Source organism: Podarcis raffonei, chromosome 8, assembly GCF_027172205.1.
Source record: "Podarcis raffonei isolate rPodRaf1 chromosome 8, rPodRaf1.pri, whole genome shotgun sequence".
NCBI classification, from domain to species: domain Eukaryota; kingdom Metazoa; phylum Chordata; class Lepidosauria; order Squamata; family Lacertidae; genus Podarcis; species Podarcis raffonei.
In genome coordinates, this window is record NC_070609.1 from 18,010,635 (window position 1) to 18,030,469 (window position 19,835).

The following is a 19,835-nucleotide window of genomic DNA, read 5'->3' on the forward strand; positions in this document are numbered from 1 at the left end:
TTCTAGCAGCATCTAGTAATGGGCATTAGAGGGAATCAATGGCCTTTTAAACTGTGGGTGGAGTATTGTTTTGTTTGTTATTATGGTATGCATTTTTGTGCTTTTATATTGTAAACCACCCTACTGTTCCTCAGATGAAGGGCGGTATAGAAATTTAGTTAATTGTTGTTGTTACTGTATGGATGGTTCATAGACCAGTGTAATTTTGTTATCTGCAGCTCATTGTTGCTATTATTTCTCCAGAATTGAAATGTATTTTCTCAATCGGCTCCTGGAACAAATAGACAGGAGCGCTCAGTTCATGTTTCCTCTGCCAGGATGTGCCCATGGATGCCACTGTCCTAGGATTCCCCTGACTTGTCACCTGTAACACAACCTGTGTCTGGGGATCCTGGTGTCTTTATTCTCCCAGGATGATGCCACTGCCAGTGGGGTGTAGTGGTTAGAGTATTGGACTTCAGATCTGGAAGACCAGGTTTCAAAACCTCACTCAGCCATGAACCTCACTAGGTGACCTTGGGGCAGTCTCTCAGCCACAGCCTACCTTGCAGGTTAGTAGTGAGAATAACATTGGGGGTGGCAGCCATATACGCTGCCTTGAGCTCCTTAGAGGAAAGAAATGGAATGCACATGTACAATAGCCCAGGTGACTATTGCAGTTATTTTTTTTATTTTTATTTTTTGCAGAAATCAACCATAAGTGTCCACTGCATAAAATGTATGACGACTCCCATTGATAATTGTATATTAATGATCACTGTTTTTCAGGCCATTGATGCTTTTCATGCATACATGCACATTCATCACAATTGTACTGCATTATGGGCTTTGTAGTCAACCCCCAGATGTTTTGACATGTATGTGTTTCATGGTCACAGTGCACCATAATTTTGGTATACTACAAAACCCACCTATGTGGCGTGGTATGGTTGAAGTGTTCATATGTATGAAAACATTCATGGGCCTAACTGCAAAGTCCATAATACAGTGCAACTGTAATTTAACATACACATCCAGGGCCTTGGTAATAATGAAACCTGGGGTTGGCCAGGATGCAGTGTGTTTCCATTTCTTATGGCTGTCACCACCTCTTAATTTCCCCCCAGACATGACTGCTACTTACATCTAACATCTAACTAACAAGTAACGCCTTCCTATTCCCCACTAGGCAAGCTGGCCTGTGTTCCTCATGTCAGATAAAGCATGGAGCCAGAATGAGCAATCAATCAGGCATGCAGGGAGCAGATCCTTGGGCTACTAAAGTATGCAGTCAAACCCAGGTTCCAATTTTGAAGCTTTATTGAGATTAAGGATCAGGGATGATGGAGAAGAGGTAGCATCAGAGGAATAAAAGTTTATTCTCTAAATGGCCATACAATTCTAAGGAGAAATCCCAGAACTCTTTTGCTTGAAACAAGGGCTCTGAGAAACAAAATGAGGTGGGGGGGGGGTTTCCAGTCTGCTCCTGGTATAGAGAAACCATGAGGGTGGGGTTGGGGAGTCTGTGGCCCTCCAGATATTGTTAGACCCTAATTCCTATCAGCCTCAGCTAGTATGGCCAGTGATCAAGGATGATGGGAGTGACATTTGGAGGGTCAGAGGTTGACCATCCCTACACTGGAGCAGTTTTCCTCAACTTGATGCCTTCCTGATGTCGCTAAACTACAGAACCCATCACCGCTGACTTAGGGATGGAGAAATACGTCAATGTCAGTTTCTCTCAGTGTCTTGTTTATCTAATTTATCCAAAGTTCACTCCTCCATATTTCCGCATCAATTGGTGATTTTTTTTTTAAAAAAAAGGACTCACGAAAGATCATTAGCATTTTAGTGCAAATTTCTCCCATACACATTTTTTTGTATACAATTTGGCCTAACATGAACATTTTTGACAAGCAGCTTTCCCTAATATAAGACATAGCTGCATGTTATCTTCACTAGTACACACTTTACACCAGTACGTGCATTTTTATACCCACTACTCAGCTGAGCCACGGCATTTCCAAAATGTGGAGACAGGCGGATTCCAAAGGATGCCTGGCTTTCATTCTGCATCTTGTTTTGGGAAGTGCAAATTAGGTAAGTTTGCTTTTAAATGAGAACGGAATCAAATTTCTCCCCCCAGCCCTATCCTTGACCGTTTGGGCCATGGTGGCTTGGAATTATGGGAGTTGGAATCCAACAACATCTAGAGAGCATAGAGTTGAGGAAGGCTGCATGAGGAGGGTGTTTCGCTCCCATTGGCTTGTGGTGCAACAGCTATTCTGAAAAGGAGAGTTAGGTCACTGGGCCACAGGCAGGAGGGTGTTAAGGAAAAAGTGAGATGAGAAAGAGAGGCACTGTTTTCTCAGCTCTCCCATATGGGAAGTCGCCTTTTGTGTTTCCATTTTTGATGAAGAGCTCATCCAAGCTTGGCCATGGAGTCCCATGCACAATCTAAGGTCATCGCTGTCGACTAATCAGGCCTCAATGCCAGAAACATTCACCACTGTACTTTTCCCCGACTTGGAGAGCATTTTCCTGTGGAAACAAATAATGGAAAGCTAAAGCATGGGTGAGCATAGATAAAAATGCTTGTTTATCCATTTTTTTATTCCAATTTTTTTATCCTTTTTTATTCCAATCTTCAGCTGAAAAAAAGCTCCCTGAGCAACATACAGAGAAAAAAAATAAGACAAGTCAGGTTAACCTACCCTCTTTGAGGAAGCCAGTATGGCTTAGTGGTTAAGATTGTCAGCCTAGGTCCTGGGAGAGACCAGGGTTCAAATCCCCACTTGGCCATGAGGCTCATTGGGTGACCTTGAACCAGTCAGCATATGTCAGCCTGGCCTACCTCACAGGGTGATTGTGATGATAAAACGGGGAGGAGAACCATGAGTGCCACCTTGGGCTCCTTGAATGAAAGGTGAAATATAAATGTGACAATAATTAAATTTCTATCGGGGGAGAGGCACAATTGCCATTCAAAATTAGTTGTGTGGGTTTTTTTGTTTTTTAAAAAAGTCTGACATAGATGAAAGTATACTTGTGCTAAGAAAGAAAGAAACATGTGATAAAGAACAGTGATCAATAATATAAATAGGGCAATAGTGTTATGGAACAACCAGTTATAGATCCAGCCAATCTTTTTCAGATATGTCCCAATTAGCCCTGAGTCCTTGGACTAACTGAACTACAGTGGTACCTCAGGTTAATTAATTAATTCGCTCCGGAGGTCCATACTTAACCTGAAACTGTTCTTAACCTGAGGCACCACTTTAGCTACTGGGGTCTCCCACTGCTGCTGCGCCACCGGAGCACGATTTCTGTTCTCATCCCGAAGCAAAGTGCTTAACCTGAAGCACTATTTCTGGGTTAACAGAGTCTGTAACCTGAAGCGTATGTAACCCGAGGTACCACTGTACTAGATTCGAAGAATTTGTGATATACAACATAAGGTTGTGTTTGTAGAGAACAGGCTCTCGACAAAAGGAAAAGTGCTCAGCTAAAAGACTTTTTTCAGCCACTGACACACTAGTGGAATTATTTGGACACATTCCCCAAAGCAGATGGAGAAGGTTTTCTAAGCCAAGGACTCAGGACCAATTGGGACATATCTGAAAAAGTCTTAATGGTCAAAACACGTCTATAACTGATGGACCATGGAAATCACTACAAACTGCTATCACCACCATCCCAATCAGGCTGCTGTGGCTGCCAACTGAAACATGAGATGAGATCAGTAGATGAAAGACTGGTGGAGGAAGATCACCACTGGAGAAGGTTAAGAAGAGATTCCCATCATTGCTATGCCAATATTTGGTCCTCATTTCCTACCATGGCTATCCTTCTCTCCCCCATATGAACTCACCCATTGTTTTCTGTGCCTGTTCCGGATGAGTTTTTGCCCAGGATATTGTTCCTACAATACATCAGCAAGCCACGCTGGCGCTTGTAGTAGCAGAAGACATCCATCACCAGCAAAACCACCAAGAGGATGATCAACATAATGAGCACAAGGATGCCAGTTCCCAAACCTTGAGTGTCTGGAATGGGGAGAAGGACATCCATTTGCAAGAGCAGATGGGAAGGACATCAGAATGCAGGAATCCTTTCGCTAGCCTTGAGCAGAGAATGACCCCCATTGTGAGCAAGGGCACCAGCCAGAGGGGGAAAGCTGAGGTGAAGGTAAGTCAGCCCAGACTCCTGGCATGTACTGTGGCTGTAAGAAAGACAGCCATTGAGAGCAACAGCAGGATTGTTGGCTGGGAGTGAGGCATATTGTGGTTCTCAAAGTTCTCTAGGACCTTTGATAGAGTGCAACTTCTCAAGCTGCAATTCCTTTGGACCTATATAAGATTTTATGACTGACCCTTGATCTTTTGCTTTGTGCCACAAAATAATTGAGTTTATTTTGCCATTCTTTTTAGTGAAGGGGAGGGGACTGGCAGTACCTGAAACAGATATGAGAATCTAAGTAATACAGACATTTTTATTACTGCAGTAACTGATCCAGCTTAGGTTAGTACGCGTCTATTTTATTTTATTTTATTTTAGATCCTGTTGCATGCTTTCAGAAACATTTGTATAGTTCCTTCATCCTATTTAAAGTCAAATATGAGAGCTATTCCTAGGTATTTAAAGCCACCAAGGGCTATGGCTAGGAGAGAGTTAAGAGAGAAGCCAATTGAGATCCCTTGTGTTCAGACTGACCAGAAGGATTGTTGATTTTGTAAATTTTATTCATAAATCTGCCACTTAATTAATTTGCTTACCACCAGAAAGTTCTTAATTTTTAGTTGAAATCTCATTTCTTGTCATTTGAATCCATTGACTCAGGTCCTACCTACCCACCCTCTGGAGCAGAAGAAAATAAGCTTGCTCCATGCTCCAACCCTTCAGATATTTGAAGATGGCTGGCATACCACCTCTCAAAATAAATTTAAAAATTGTCCAGTAGCACCTTAGAGACCAACTAAGTTTGTTCTGGGTATAAGCTTTCGTGTGCATGCACACTTCTTCAGATACACTAAAGCAGAAGTCACCAGATCCTTATATACAGTGGGAGGCTGGGGTGGGGTTTTTCTAAGAGGGGTAGTAGGAGATGGGTGATTGACTCAGTTGGAATGGTAAACCTGTTGATGACTGCAATTAGTCCTACAGGAAAAACCAAGGGATAGCATGCAGATGACCAAAAATAGCTTTAGCATATGTAATGAGACAAGAATCCAATATCTCTATTTAGACCAGGTTTCTCCATAGTTTTCAGTTTAGTAATAAGTTGTAATTCAGCAACTTCTCTTTCAAGTCTATTTCTGTATATAAGGGTCTGGTGTCTTAATGAGGGTGAAAGAGGAGAGCGCAAAATATGGTCTGTAGCTCAACATCAAAAAAACTAAGATCATGGCCACTGGTCCCATCACCTCCTGGCAAATAGAAGGGGAAGAAATGGAGGCAGTGAGAGATTTTTCTTTCTTGGGCTCCATGATCACTGCAGATGGTGACATCAGTCACAAAACTAAAAGACACCTGCTTCTTGGGAGAAAAGCAATGCCAAACCTAGACAGCATCTTAAAAAGCAGAGACATCACCTTGCCGACAAAGGTCTGTATAGTTAAAGCTATCGTTTTCCTTGTAGTGATGTATGGAAGTGAGAGCTGGACCATAAAGAAGGCTGATAGGTGCAGAATTGATGCTTTTGAATTATGGTGCTGGAGGAGATTCTTGAGAGTCCCATGGACTGCAAGAAGATCAAACCTATCCATTCTTAAGGAAATCAGCTCTGAGTGCTCACTGGAAGGGCAGATCCTGAAGCTGAGGCTCCAATACTTTGGCCACCTCATGAGAAGAGAAGACTCCCTGGAAAAGACCCTGATGTTGGGAAAGATGGAGGGCACAAGGAGAAGGGGACGACAGAGGACGAGATGGTTGGATAGTGTTCTCGAAGCTACCAGCATGAGTTTGGCCAAACTGCGGGAGACAGTGGAAGACAGGAGTACCTGGCGTGCTCTGGTCCATGGGGTCATGAAGAGTCAGACACAACTAAACAACTAAACAACAACAACAAGGGTCTGGTGACTTCTGTTTCAGTGTATCTGAAGAAGTGTGCATACATACAAAAGTTTATACCCAGAACAAACTTAGTTGGTCTTTAAGGTGCTACAGGACAATTTTTTAATTTTTTTTATTTATTTTGACTGCGTCAGACCAACATGGCTACCTACCTGAATCTAATATCACCTCTCAGTCTTCTCTTCTCCAGGTTAGTGTCAACATTCTGACTTTAAGCCAATTGTTTGCAACTCACCTCCTTGAAGAGTAACCTTCTTCTTGCTGCTACCCTGATCATTGGCAGCTGTTATTAGTAGTTCTGAGAGATCCTCTTGTGATGCTGGCGTGAACTAGAACCAAAATTAAAAAGGAGAATTTAAGATGCATCAAAATGTGAAGTGGAATAGTGTTCTGCTATGGCAAGTGAAGGAACACTTATGAGGTTTTCTTTTTCCAAAACTACACCTGCCTTCTCGAGCCTGGTGCCCTCCACATGCTGCTAGACTACAGCTCCCAGCATTCCTGACCATGGAGTTATAATCTGAAACATCTGGAGGGCACCAGGTTGCAGAGAAGAGTGGCTTACACTGCAGGTATCCTCAGCAACTATTGGTGGCTTCATATTGCTTGCTTACTAGGGCTGAGCAGAAACAGTGGTCCAGTCTAAAATTCATGAACTTAACCCAACAATTCAAGGAGGGGTGATTTCATGGAGTAGCCCCTCACCCAACTCTTGTGGGGTTGAGTTTACCCTTTCATTGTGAAGTGAACAACTGGTGGGTGGTTGGGTGTGGGAGAGAGAGAGAGAGAGAGAGAGAGATCTTTCATTAAATGTTCTTCAAATGCTCTGCAACCTCCATAGCTGCCAACACTTCCTTATCTGCAAATGCCTCAAGGGAAAAGTTAAGCTGCTGGAACCACCAAGGGCAATTTGTCCATCCGCCTTGCCCCACGTTCCCTGTCTGGGTCCTTATAAGGTGAAGGCACTGCTTAAGTATTCTTGCCTTCTCTTTGCATTTTTACAGGGAATGTTCTTTGCCTTTTGGATGTGTTTGGTTTTTACTACTTTTGAAATGTCTTGAATTGGTATGATCTGTAGTGTTTGTTTTTACATTATTGTATTTTCCTGCATAGGGACGCAGGTGGCGCTGTGGGTAAAACCTCAGTGCCTAGGACTTGCCGATCGCATGGTCGGCGGTTCGAATCCCCGCGGCGGGGTGCGCTCCCGTCGTTCGGTCCCAGCGCCTGCCAACCTAGCAGTACGAAAGCACCTCCGGGTGCAAGTAGATAAATAGGGACCGCTTACCAGCGGGAAGGTAAACAGCGTTCCATGTGCTGCGCTGGCTCGCCAGATGCAGCTTGTCACGCTGGCCACGTGACCCGGAAGTGTCTGCGGACAGCGCTGGCTCCCGGCCTATAGAGTGAGATGAGCGCACAACCCTAGAAGCTGGCAAGACTGGCCCGAATGGGCAGGGGTACCTTTACCTTTACCTTTATTTGCCTGTATGTTTTGTGAGCTGTCTTGGGGGCCTTCTTGCCTGAAAGGCAGTGTATGAAGATGCAGTTAGCATAATATATCAGCATAGGAAACTGAGAACGCTGGCTACCATGCACCTGCAATTGGTGGGCTCACTTATTTTGTTTTTGAATGAAGTTCTTCCTTTTACCTTTCTTTTTTTAAAAAAAACTCCTTTCACTGATCTCCATAAAAGTTTGCATTAAAATTTTCATTTGATTTACATTTTAAAAAAAAAACAGGCACAGTACACAGCCTTCCCAACTTCCAGAAAAGGCCATTTGAGGTCATCACTGAGTTTTCAAGAAGTGTTTTGTGGAATTTTGGGGTTCCTTTGAAGGGGGACCCCTGTAAGCTCACTCAGCCCTGCGTATGAAATGATCTAGCCACATCTCTGGGTGTTCTGATGTAAAAAATAAAATGTTGCTTTTTTTAATGGTGTTGCTATGGTTGCACATTTTGGAAAAGAGAATTGAATGAAGATATTTATTTAAAAATCATTAATGGCAGACATGCTTTCCTGGCTTATATCTTATGAGTCAGTCCTTATAAGTGGATCCTGAGACAAATGTTTCACTGAGGAGTGCTCCTGTTCAGGATTCCATTCTAGTCAGTCATATCCCTTTCCAATATGTTCCATTTGCTACCACCACCAGTTTTAGATCCCAACACACACAAACACACACACATATGAAACAATTGGTTGGTCTTCCATGGCCACTGAACATGTTCAGTCCTCATTAGGGATGGAGGAGAAATCCAGTTCAGTTTGAATGAATGAATGAATGAATGAATGAATGAACTTTATTACGGTAACAGACCAGGATAAAAAAAAACACATATAAATAAAATAGCAGTTAAGATTTTTTTAAACTGATAAATGTTGGAGCAAATAAGGACAAAGGAACAAGCATAGGATAAAACATCTGAATAAAATACAAGATTAAACACGGATAATGGATGGATAAAAACTGATAATTAAAACAGATAAAAACTAAGAACAAATAAAAACATGCAGTTAAAACAACTGTAAGAGCATAAGAAATAAAAGACTCGCAGTTAAAACAACTATAAGAGGCTGCAGAGTAGAAGCCTCTGAAATAGAGGACACTCACAGCATTAGAAACTGGTGTGCAAATATGGTTAAAACAGACAATTAAAACAATGTACAACAAGAAATTTAGAAACAATGTGCAACAATAAACTATCCCAGGGAGTTGACTCAGAGTCACCCATGGAACCGAGTTTGGGGATTTTCATGCCGGACTATTTTGACACAAACTGAAGCATAGCTCTCCCTCAGAGCTGAAACTTCTGCTAATTTTGTGATGCAATCCTCCAAATGAAAAGCATACACTTCCATAATAGGGGGGAACATGCATAGATGTGCATACGTTTGCAGAAATGACCGTGTTAAAAATATACTGTTGGCATCCATCTGTCTCAAGAGACAATGGAGTGTGCCTCGGGGGGGGGGGGGAGTCAAACTGCTAGTTAGCAGCACCAATGTGACCTCCCTAGGATGCAAGCCTGGACTGTGGGTGGATCTAGACACGGGGGGGGGCTATAATTAAGTCAGAAATTAGATCGTTATGACAAAAGAAAATAAATCTCTATGGAAAATGGGTTTTAAAATTTCCTGCTCTCTTGCGCCATCTGTTGTTGCATGTCTATAGTGCAGTCAAATCGCTGTTTCTTTACTAATGTAGCTGAGTCCTGTGTGTATGCAGGTCCTGGGCCCCACTCTGGCCCTTGCTGATGTGGTCCAAAGGAAAGCAGAGCAATACTTTTGGCACCAGCCAGGCTGCAGAAGTTGCTGGAAGGTACAAGATGCCATCAAACCATCTTAGGGAGTCCACTCCAGATTTGTGTAGGGTTTACTCCTTAGCCTTTCCTTCTCTCAAAGATGTCATACACAAAGCAGTGGAGGTTTAGGATCAGAGTTTTCCTTCTTCTGGATGGGCTATCTTTCCAGGTTGAGGAGCCCCATCTGCCTCTCACTTCCCTCTACAGCACATGCAGAAATTGCCTGCTTAATTGTTGGACCCAGTATTGCTCTTGTCCGCTCAATCTGCCAGAGCCTGTCTTCACATGCAGAGGAAGGATCTTAATTCAGCAAGGATTTGTGACTCATTGGCTCCTGGTTTAGTTGGCCAGTCAAAGCCTTTCCTGGGGTTTGGCCATTGTTGCATGCCGACGGCTTCTAGCAGCCACAAGTGAGAGCTGAGTGCAAGGTGGGGACCAAAGGTGAACAAACAACCCCAGAAGGAGCACAATGTGCCCCCCACCAGAGGAACTAAAGTAGAAGTAAAGGGACTCCTGACCATTAGGTCCAGTCGTGACCGACTCTGGGGTTGCGGTGCTCATCTCGCTTTACTGGCCGAGGAAGCCGGCGTACAGCTTCCGAGTCATGTGGCCAGCATGACTAAGCCGCTTCTGGCAAATCAGAGCAGTGCACAGAAACACCGTTTACCTTCCCGCCGGAGTGGTACCTATTTATCTACTTGCACTTTGACGTGCTTTCGAAAGGCTAGATTGGCAGGAGCAGGGACCGAGCAACGAGAGCTCACCCCGTCGCGGGGATTCGAACCGCTGACCTTCTGATCGGCAAGTCCTAGGCTCTGTGGTTTAACCCACAGCGCCACCCACGTCCCATACCAGAGGAACTACCCCTCCGCTAACACCCCATACTGTGTTAGGCAAAATTGCACTCCAAAATTCATATATATTCCAACAACTGCTCCCTAAAATGCTGCTGAATTTTCATGAAGATTTTTTTAAAAAAAAATGCAAACTGATAGAGAAAAGTGCAGAACTGAATTTAAGATTGGGGAAGTGGGGATGAGGAACTGAGAGAAACTGAAACTGACTAATGTGTTGGGAATGAGTTGGCTGTTGACCAGTGCTCAGGGATGATGCAAGTTGTAATCCAAAACAGCCTTACCTCAAAGGAATACGTATGTCTGTCTTGGTCCTGCGCCACTTTCTTGATATCATCACCTTTGAAAACCTTCCCCTTCCAAGCAATGGAGACAGAGGGGGGAGGGTAAGCCAAGATGCTGAAGTTGTATTGGGCAGGTGTCCCAATCGGGGTGGCAAATGAGTCACCTGTGAGGAGCTCTATCCTTGGAGTGACTGAGAAAGCAAAGCAGATTGACATTTGTTACATAGGAAGCTAGCTTTTGCCATTATTTTACCTCTGGGTAAAACATGGTGACTGCCAAGTAATATATTTTCTGTATTTCTGATGTACTTTGCTTTTGAAAAATTGTTTGCTGGTCTTTGGACCGCAATAAAGAATGTGGGTATTATCTATACAGTGGTACCTCGGGTTAAGAACTTAATTCGTTCTGGAGGTCCATTCTTAACCTGAAACTGTTCTTAACCTGAGGTACCACTTTAGCTAATGGGGCCTCCCGCTGCCGCCGTGCAATTTCTGTTCTCATCCTGAGATAAAGTTCTTAACCCGAGGTACTATTTCTGGGTTAGTGGAGTCTGTAAACTGAAGCATCTGTAACCTGAGGTACCACTGTAGTGACTGGCAGCAGCTCTCCAAGGCCTCAGGCAGGAATCTCTCTCAGCCCTACCCTTCTCTTTCCAAATCAAAAGACCCATCCACTTCTTGCTTCCTAAACTTTACCTATGGTTAGGTCCATCCACTCTGCATACAACCAAATTTACAACCCTGGTAGCCTAACAGAGGCCAAGGCTCCTATCTCCCAGCACTGTGCTAAGAGACCCCAAACATCTCTTACATTTAATATTGAGGGAGACGTCCATGACAACAGTTTCATTCCGCTCTTTAATGCTGGCCTCGCAGGTGTGGACACCAGCATCTGAGGGTTGGGAGTCCTTTACCACCAACGTCCCATTTGCAAGCACGGAGACTCGTCCTCCTGCCCAGAAAGGAGAAGCAAATTAGCAGTGGTGATAGTGGGATATATATATTTTGCAGGTACATACTAGCAAAATATCATAACAAATGCCAAAAGCAAAAGGGATTCCGAGAACTGAACATTGAGCAAGACAAATACCTGCACCTAAATCAAGATCAGCCAATAACAAATAACCAATGACAGATCAGTATAACACATTTCAAAGTAACACAAATGGGTTTGCATTATCCTGTACCTTATTGCTTCAAAATAAATTAGAAAGAGACTTCATTTCTCCATAAAGACATTGTCTATGCTCTCTCTGGTTCTAACCATATGTGTGAGCTTAACCCTGCATACAATGGTCAAGATTTTAGTCATCCATTCTCTTCCCCCCACCCAAGTTTTGTCAAATAATAATTTAGGCAGCGGTCAAGAGATGTTGTATTAACCCCTTGTCCTCTAATAGTACAGGAGAAGCAAAATAGCAGAGGTGCGAGTGGGTTTTCTATCTAGGGGCACCTCTGAACAGAATATCCTACTCACCATCTCCGATCTTACTGATTTCCTGGTTTCCAAAGGTCCATCGCACAGTCGGTGGTGGGATTCCAGTGGCTTGACAATCAAAGGCTACACTTGTGCCCTCAACAACTTCCTTCGTGGGCTCCTTGGGGGTCACAAACTTCGGTCTCTCTATGGATAGGAACACGGGAAGTTGATTTGTACCAAGCCAAGCCATCTAGCTGACTGGCAGTACTTCTGCAGGATTTCTGGCCCCAACTGAAGACAATAACAATTGAACCTGGGACCTTCCACAGGCAAATCACAACTTGGGGTAAAAAGTCAGGGTCAGGTGGACTGGACTGCACTTGGTGACATCATGGTATGATGAGCTATGTACACGGTGTTCAAACCAGGGGGCAGAGGGAGCCTAGCCTTATCTTTTGCGTTGACCTAATTGCCTGCTGTTTTTAAGGATATGATGGGGGGACACAGAGAGTGGTTTAACAGTTCATCCGTCTTGAGAGCCAGTGTGGTGTAGTGGTTAAGAACGACAGACTCATAATCTGGGGAACCGGGTTCGCGTCTCTGCTCCTCCACATGCAGCTGCTGGGTGACCTTGGGCCAGTCACACTTCTTTGAAGTCTCTCAGCCCCACTCACCTCACAGAGTGTTTGTTGTGGGGGAGGAAGGGAAAGGAGAATGTTAGCCGCTTTGAGACTCCGTCGGGTAGTGATAAAGCGGGATATCAAATCCAAACTCTTCTTCTTCTTCACAAGAAAATCTGGGAACTGTAGCTCTGTGGGGGGAATGGAGCCTCTTAACAGTTCTCTGCACCCTTAAGAAACTACAGCTCCCAGATTTCTTTGTGGGAAGCCATGAACTGTTCAAAGTGGTATTGTAGCACTGTAAACGTATGGTGTAAATGTGACCTACGGTGTGTTAGTTTCACCTAACACTCCCAATTTATTGTCACTCTAGACCAGGACTGGGGGACCCTTTTCAATATGAAGGATGCATTCCCTAATGCGCAAGTTTTCAGGGGCCACACAGCAAGTGAGGCCAGAGGCAAGAAATGGGGCAAATGTAGATGAGCCAGTCAACCAAGAGACATTGTCATCATTAAAGAGAACGTTTCAGTAAGGAGAGAGCCCTTGAGGTTGCGTGTCCTTGGGAACCCCAAGGGCCAGGTCGAGAGGCCTAGGAGGCCGCATCCATCCCCTCCTCCCTGGATCTGAGCTTCTCGGTCCCTGCTCTAGCATATTGCAGGAATGTCAATAGAATGTCACTTACGGACCACACGGATTTTGATCTGGGCAGTTGCCGTGTCTCCAGACTCAAAGTCGCCTTTGCAGGTGAAGATCCCTCCCGCCTGTGGATCAGGAAGAGTCATCTCCAGCCCCTTAGACTGCTCGTCGATATGCCGCAATGTGTACAGCTCTGAATCCTCGATGTCTGTATCCTCTGGGTCAGTCCAGGTCAAGGTAGCTTCACCACCAGCTCTCACTGACATGCGGAGGAATTGAAATGCACAATTAATAGATCACCCAGGTGGGGTGGTAGCAAGGGAAGGAGGGATGATGAGAAACCTGACCTGATTGATAGGTAAAGGTAAAGGGACCCCTGACCATTAAGTCCAGTTGCGGACGACTCTGGGGTTGCGGCGCTCATCTCGCTTTATTGGCTGAGGGAACCGGCGTACAGCTTCTGGGTCATGTGGCCAGCATGACTAAGCCGCTTCTGGCGAAACCAGAGCAGCGCATGGAAACACCGTTTACCTTCCCGCCAGAGCGGTACCTATTTATCTACTTGCACTTTGACGTGCTTTTGAATTGCTAGGTTGGCAGGAGCAGGGACCGAGCAACAGGAGCTCACCCCCGTCACAAGGAGAGAGAGAGAGAGAGAGAGAGAGAGAGAGAGAGAGAGAGAGAAGAGAAAAGAGAAGAGAAGAGAAGAGAAGAGAAGAGAAGAGAAGAGAAGAGAAGAGAAGAGTGGAGTGTATACAGCAGTTTCTCTGTTTTGCAAACATGTCCACAGCCCACCCCCACCCCCCAGTTGGCAACCCTTCCATCAAATGAGTGGAGAGTTGTATAAGAGAAAGGTTGTACACACACATACAGACTATCTTAAAAAGTTAGATGAATGGGTGGGTTGTTGTTTTAAAGAAAGCTCAGATTTTCGCAAAAACAGGAGCCACTCTGCTCTGGAAAGGGCAGTGACTATATAGTTGTCAAACATATCTAATCATGTCTTGAAGACCGAAGCTATCTACAATTAAAGTCTGGACAAATCGCACCAAGGATCCCGGGAAGCAACAGAGATTACCCCTTACAGAGCTATAATTCCCAGCTGCCTTAACAGTTCCCATTATTCTTTGGGGTGGGTGGGAATATAATTTAAATGTATGCTGTGTACACAACTTGAGTGCAGGTGGGGAAGGAAGAGGTTCTGTGACTTTTAAACAAAAGGAAATGTGCAGATAGAACAGCGAGCGGCTGGGAGCCTGTCCCACCTCTGAGCCCTCTTCCTGTCACCACAAACAATTGAACTTTAAAAAACAAACAAACCAGATGCTGCATGGTTATTTAAATGCATAAGCAGCAAATATAATTTTAAACAAGTTTTTTAAAGGCAGACCACACACACACCCAGAAGCAGGGTGGGAGAGAGGCCAAACTGGCAACGCAAGCAACGTCCACTGTGGAGGAAAGCAGGTGTGTCCTCTGAAGGAGCACGTCAGAGCATTGCTCTATTTAGCTCAGTGCTGCCTACACTGACCGGCAGCAGCTCTCCGGAGACTCAGATGTGGGGTGAGCTTTCCCTGCCCTATCTCGAGATGCTGGGGGTTGAACCTGTTTGCAAAAGATGTGCTCTGTCGCTGTGCTGTGGACCTTTCCAACAGGAAGCTTCCTTATACCGAGACAGACCATTGGTTTATCTCGCTCTTCACTGTCTATCTCAGGGAATGGGAGCCTGAGGTCTTGCAGATGCTGTTGAACTACAATGCCCATCATCTCTTGACTACTGGCCATGCTGGCTGTGGATAATGGGAACTAGAGTCTAATAATAATAATAATAATAATAATAATAATAATAATAATATTTAAACCCCACCCATCTGGCTGGGTTTCCCCAGTCACTCTGGGCGGCTTCCAACAGAATATTAAAATACAATAGTCTATTAAACATTAAAATCTTCCCTAAACAGGGCTACCTTCAGATGTCTTCTAAAAGTCTGGTAGTTGTTTTTCTCTTTGACATCTGGTGGGAGGGCGTTCCACAGGGCGGGTGCCACTACCGAGAAGGCCCTCTGCCTGGTTCCCTGTTGCTTTGCTTCTCGCAGCAAGGGAACTGCCAGAAGGCCCTCGGCTCTGGACCTCAGTGTCCGGGCAGAACGATGGGGGTGGAGACGCTCCTTCAGGTATACTGGACCGAGGCCGTTTAGGGCTTTAAAGATCAGCACCATCACTTTGAATTGTGCTTGGAAATGTACTGGGAGCCAGTGTAGGTCTTTCAAGATGTGGTTTCGGCGGCCGCTCCCAGTCACCAGTCTAGCTGCTGGATTCTGAATTAGTTGTAGTTTCCGGGTCACCTTCAAAGGTAGCCCCACATAGAGCGCATTGCAGTAGTCCAGGCGAGAGATACCAGTAACTAGAGCATGCACCACTCTGGTGAGAACTGGTGCAAGTTTATTTGGCAAAGGCATTGGAGAAGCCACCATGGTGAGTCCCACAGACCCATAGGTATATACAGAGGCATTCTCTCACCTTAGCTTTACACATGTATAGAAATTAAGGGCTCACCCACACTTCTGTTTTTCCAGCAATTCCTTCCATTTGTCCCGTGATTCCTAGGCATGGGTCCAAAAGGTTCGTGTTTTTTGTCCCACTGTTTTCCCTGGAAAAACCTGCTGTTTACCACTGAAATGAAACAAATGCTGATCTTCTGCCACAAACCCTTTGTTCTCATTGAGCAGTATGCAGCCGGTTTTGCCGGGGACAAAAAAAAAGAACCTCTCCTTCCCCTTCCAACTCTACAATTCTATGATAATCACGGGGCAAACAGGACTGTGGATGTGCCCCAAGTCCTGTTCACGGAGGGAAAGTCACCCTGCGCCATCACAGCTGGATGCCTGATCCAGCTGGAAGAAGAGGATGCTCAATCTTATCAGGCTGGGTCAAGGCTGAGCTTTTCCTGCACAAACGTCCTTGACACACCTCCTTAGTGCAGGCTGGGTAAGCAAATTCCCCTAACAATATTTTTAGAATCATAGAATTGTAGGGTTGGAAGGGAACCCGGGGGTCATCTAGTCCAACCCCTTCAAATGCAGGAATCATTTGCCCAATGTGCTGGGAATTATAGGGGACAGAACTACCTAAACTGTATAGAAACTTGTGTGCTACTACAGCGGCAAGAATGTTACTCTCCCAGAAATGGAAAGAAGCAGAAGTCCCAACAAAGGAAGAATGGATACAAAAACTTATGAAATATGCAGAAATGGTGAAACTTACCGGAAGATAACAAACTTTTTAAATAAAAGAAATGTTCTATTGAATATTTACAGATAAATTGTAAACAAATAAGAACATTGGCAGTATTGTTGTAATAACCTGCAGTTTTATATAAGAGTATATATTTAAAGTAGATGACTAAATGAGCAAATTAAGTTAATTTGAAGAAGGTATTAAAAATAAATTTAAGGAACCGCAGAAAGAGAGGAAAGGAAGTCAAGTTCTGAAATGTTAAAATGATTGTAAAACTAGTGAAAAGTATAAATCTGAAAAGCATAAATAGAATTTTAAAAAGCAACGGGGGGGGGCTCAAACCCATGACCTTGAGATGAAGAGTCTCATTCTCTACTGGCTGAGCTATCCCAGACAGTCTGGGTAAGGGGAATCAACCAGTTCTCCACTGCTGGTCTCTATTGACTGGCAGCAGCAAATCTCTCAGGTTTCAGACAGGGAAGAGATGCTGGGGTTTTGAACCTGGGGCCTTCTATATGCAAGCAGGTGCTCTGCCACTCAGATCACCCTGCAGGGTCCCCAAATACTGTGCTGGCTCCTGCTTTGATGCATATTCGTGCACAAGCTCTCCATTATCCGCTTTCACCTTTGCACAAGAAATACGCTTTCTCGCCCAGCTGCACGTCCCCATTGCCAGGAATGATTTCCAGAGACGTCTTGGCAGAGTGAACAGCCCCTAGGAAGAGGAAAGAAGCACATTGTTTGGTCCAAGCACAAGGCAAAGTCCTTTTAGCTCAGAGCATCTAGTCAGGGCTGGCCAACCAGCACAAGCAAGCACTCCAAGCAGCCACAGCCAGTGGCAATAGTGCTCAGGGCACCACTTAAGCAGCAGATTATTCAAGAGGCATCCCCTCATGATCCTCGACGACCCCACAGTGACGCCAGGGTGCAGCTGTATAATTGCATGGTGCAACAACAACAAAAACATGCCCTGGACCACTTTGGAGTCCAGTAAAAGTAAAATTTATGTGTTGATTATCTACATTTCAGTCACTACACTGGTGAGTCAGCTAAATGTAAATACTGCGGAGATCACTCAAAAGGGGGAGAAAGTGTGCTTTCTTTGACCCCACTCACACCATACGTTTAAAGCATTATGATACCACTATAAACATTCCCCCAAAGAATTCTAGGAGCTGTTGTTTGTTAAGGTGCTGAGTTGTTAGGAAAGGCTCCTAATCCCCCCCCCCCAGAGTTACATTTCTCAGAGTGGTTTATCAATCCCTCTTCCCAGGGGCCTCTGGGAATTGTAGTTCTGGGGGGTCTCTTAACAATTCTCAACCAAGTATGCTTTCCAGGAATCTGGAGCTGGGGAAAACCATGACTATTGTTTTGATTGTATAGTGCAGTTGGAACCTAAGTCATGGCTACTAATTTCAGTGGTTCCAACTGCACTATACAATCAAAACAGTATCATGCCCCTTATCATAGTCATGGTTTTCGACGCGGGTGGCGCTGTGGGTTAAACCACAGAGCCTAGGACTTGCTGATCAGAAGGTTGGTGGTTTGAATCCCCGCGACAGGGTGAGCTCCCGTTGCTTGGTCCCTGCTCCTGCCAACCTAGCAGTTCGAAAGCACGTCAAAGTGCAAATAGATAAATAGGTACCACTCTGGCGGGAAGGCAAACGGCGTGTCCATGTGCTGCTCTGGTTCGCCAGAAGCAGCTTAGTCATGCTGGCCACATGACCCAGAAGCTGTACACTGGCTCCCTCGGCCAATAAAGCGAGAGGAGCGCCACAACCCCAGAGTCGGTCATGACTGGACCTAATGGTCAGGGGTCCCTTTACTTTACCCTGAATAGGTCTAGCATGAACTAGAACCCAAAATAGGTGTTGACTCGTTCAAAACTATCCTGTTAGGCATTCAGAAAACAGCAGCAGCAGCAGCAGTAATTTACCGTTAGAAAGACTAAGCAAAACATTTGCTTGCAGGTTTGAGCTAGGGCAAATGGCAGTTCAGCTGGCATCTCCAGTTAGCAGGATAGGGAGAGCAAGTAACGGGGAAAGACCTTTTTCTGCCTTAGATTCTGGAGAGTTTCTGCCAGTCAGAGCAGATATTGCTGGGTGAGATGGACAAACTGGCTGGCTTGGTACATTCCTAGATTTTCTAGGTTTGAGATTACTTGCAGAAGCCTTCTGATCTAGAGGCACTTCAGCCCATCACAAACTCATCCTCTGTACTTTTGTAGCCCAAATGCCCAGGCAGCCCACAATATCCCCATGCAAGAAGGAAGCATTGCTGGGCTTCAGAGAGCCCCCAAAGTTTGCAGAAGTACCATTGGGGCAGAGAGGGGGTTGGAGAGGTAGGAAATATATCATAGATTAAAAGGCAAGAGACATCTGATTAGGACCATGCGTGGTCAGTGGCCACAAAGCACTGAGGAAAATTGGAGGAAGGATAATGGGATGCAGTATTCTGGGAGAGGGTATGCCAGACTGGCTAGGACCTTGAAGAGGGGCACATCGCACTGCAATATTTTGTTGCAGGTCTCACTTGCTCCCTTAAAGAAAAAGTCATAAAGAGGAAGGAACAAAATAGCCAAAGAGCTAATACTAAGGGACTGTGGGGGGTGCAGTCTAGACACCCACAAACTCCCTTCATGGAACAGAGCCCTTTCATTCATTCATTCATTCATCTTACCTGCTGCAAACATGAAAATGAGGAATCTCCCTGGTTCCATCTTTAAAAGGTGGGGATAGGAATTGGGCTCCTTTGCCTTTCAGCACCAGCAGTTTGGAACAGGGACTCCTGGGTCCTGGGCTATTTATAAGGCTTTTTTGCCCACCCACCACCCTCCCTCCCTCTCCCTCCCACCTTTTTCTTTCCTCCCTGCTGTGTGCCCCTGTGGCATCGGGGGGGGGGGGAGGAAAAGGGCTGGAGCAGGAAGTCAGGGTGGGACGGGAGAAAGAAAATAGGAAGATTTGTGTACATGCACGCTTGTGCAGGCATGCGGATATGCATTTCCAAATGTGCATTTGCCTATATTTCAGCAAACTCAGGTGCTCAGCTACGATCGCTACCTAGTCAAAACAGTACCATTAAGATGCAAGAGGGTAGCACCAGCATGCTCAGGTGGCAGAACTCCAAGATTTGGAGGAGAAAGAGAAAGAAAAAATTCAAAATAGAATATCTCAATGAGGATTGAGTATAATCCATCGCCACAGAATGCTGGGTGTTTGCTAGAGGGAGGCGGAATTAGGGGTGGCAGAATGGAATGGGACAAACTCAAAGGAAACTTGGGCTGTGTGGCCTAGCTGGAATTTTCAACAACAGCACTACACACTGAAACATTTTGTTGCACTCCACACTTGCTATTTAGCTAGCGAAGTGTTATATTTGTTAGTCGCTTTATAAAAATAAATAGTGTCGATGCAACTTAATAACAAAATG

General features: G+C 44.9%; 1 protein-coding gene across 1 annotated transcript; it reads right to left on the reverse strand.

Annotated features, from left to right (window-relative positions):
- Nucleotides 1–1,799: 1,799 nt before the first annotated feature.
- On the reverse strand, nucleotides 1,800–19,192 carry LOC128418518 (neural cell adhesion molecule 1-B-like). The gene is made up of 9 exons (XM_053398242.1): nucleotides 19,086–19,192; nucleotides 17,032–17,121; nucleotides 13,216–13,428; nucleotides 11,968–12,114; nucleotides 11,302–11,442; nucleotides 10,491–10,681; nucleotides 6,287–6,380; nucleotides 3,851–4,025; nucleotides 1,800–2,520 (listed from the first exon to the last, which is right to left on the reverse strand). Exons 1-9 carry the CDS (start codon nucleotides 19,123–19,125, stop codon nucleotides 2,460–2,462), a joined length of 1,152 nt encoding a protein of 383 aa, XP_053254217.1. The 5' UTR covers nucleotides 19,126–19,192; the 3' UTR covers nucleotides 1,800–2,459.
- Nucleotides 19,193–19,835: the final 643 nt, after the last annotated feature.